Source organism: Camelina sativa, unplaced genomic scaffold, assembly GCF_000633955.1.
Source record: "Camelina sativa cultivar DH55 unplaced genomic scaffold, Cs unpScaffold02367, whole genome shotgun sequence".
NCBI lineage: Eukaryota > Viridiplantae > Streptophyta > Magnoliopsida > Brassicales > Brassicaceae > Camelina > Camelina sativa.
Window position 1 is genome coordinate 1 of NW_010923479.1, and position 1353 is coordinate 1353.

Genomic DNA, 1353 nt, shown 5'->3' on the forward strand with positions numbered 1-1353 from the left:
TGAGGTCGGCTCCCCATCAGAACTTTGGAAACGTTGTTGGCATGATTTATCAGATGATATCCTTCACACCTTGCGGAGAAAATTTGATTTCCCAAGCTATCAGGTGGGTGATGCAGAGCTAGAACAATATACTCTTTTGGAAATCGAGAAGCTGCTTTTGCAAAGTGATAAATCACTTGCTGATTACTCTGACATGCCAACTCCAGATAAAGAGTTACTAAAAGCTTTGAGAAATAGCCTGCTACAGGAGGAAAAACGGTATAATGTTCCCAAAGAGCTAGCTGACCATAACAGTCTCTTCGCCACCCTGAACAAAGAGCAGAGGGAAGTGTATGATGCAGTGATAGAGTCTGTTATCGAGAAGAAAGGGAAATTATTCTTTGTTTACGGCCCGGGAGGAACAGGTAAAACATTTCTCTACAAAACTATCATTTCAAGATTACGGTCTGAGAAAAAAATAGTGCTACCCGTCGCGTCATCTGGCATAGCAGCATTACTTCTACCGGGGGGGAGAACTGCTCACTCACGCTTCAAAATTCCTCTCAATGCACTAGACGACACTATGTGTAACATAAACAAAGGAACATTTGTGGCAGAACTCATCATCCAAACTGAATTAATCATCTGGGATGAAGCCCCAATGACACATCGTCATGCATTTGAGGCCCTAGATCGAACCCTGCGGGACCTGATGTCAAGTGAGAGACCCTTCGGAGGGAAAACAGTTGTTCTAGGTGGTGATTTCAGGCAGATTTTACCAGTAATACCACAAGGGAGTAGACAAGACAGCATCATGGCTGCAATTAATCGGTCCTATCTTTGGAGTTCGTGTCATGTATATGAGTTAAAGCAGAATATGCGGCTGAACCCAGACGAGAAACAATTCGCAAAATGGTTGCTGGATGTGGGAGACGGGGTGGCGGAAGAAGTAAAGACAAGTGAAAATGAAATCCTCACAAGCCAAGAAATATTAATGGACGAAAGGTTGTTACTCCGCAATACGAAACATCCGATCGCTGCGATCGTCGCTGAATGCTATGAGGATCTCCAAACATCATACACCAAACAAGAATACTTAACTGAAAGAGCAATTCTCACTCCCAAAAATGACGCTGTAGACGAGGTAAATCAATTTTTGCTAGACCAAATTCCAGGTGAAGTGAAAGAGTACTATAGCTCAGATTCTGTTGCGATTGGTGATAGCAACATGGAGGACGAGAATGGGATATACCCCCCAGAGTATCTGAATTCACTTAAGTTCTCTGGTCTTCCGAATCATGTCTTATCTTTAAAGGTTGGTGCACCAGTAATGCTTCTGCGGAACCTTAACCAAAAAGAAGGCCTCTGCAATGG

At 43.3% G+C, this 1353-nt stretch overlaps 1 protein-coding gene across 1 annotated transcript; it reads left to right on the forward strand.

The window, feature by feature from the left end:
- Positions 1-53: 53 nt before the first annotated feature.
- Positions 54-1306, forward strand: LOC104774316 (ATP-dependent DNA helicase pif1-like; the record flags this gene model as incomplete). Its single annotated transcript, XM_010498949.1, has 1 exon — positions 54-1306. A coding segment is annotated over one exon (1253 nt), but the record flags the coding sequence as incomplete, so codon positions are not given.
- Positions 1307-1353: the final 47 nt, after the last annotated feature.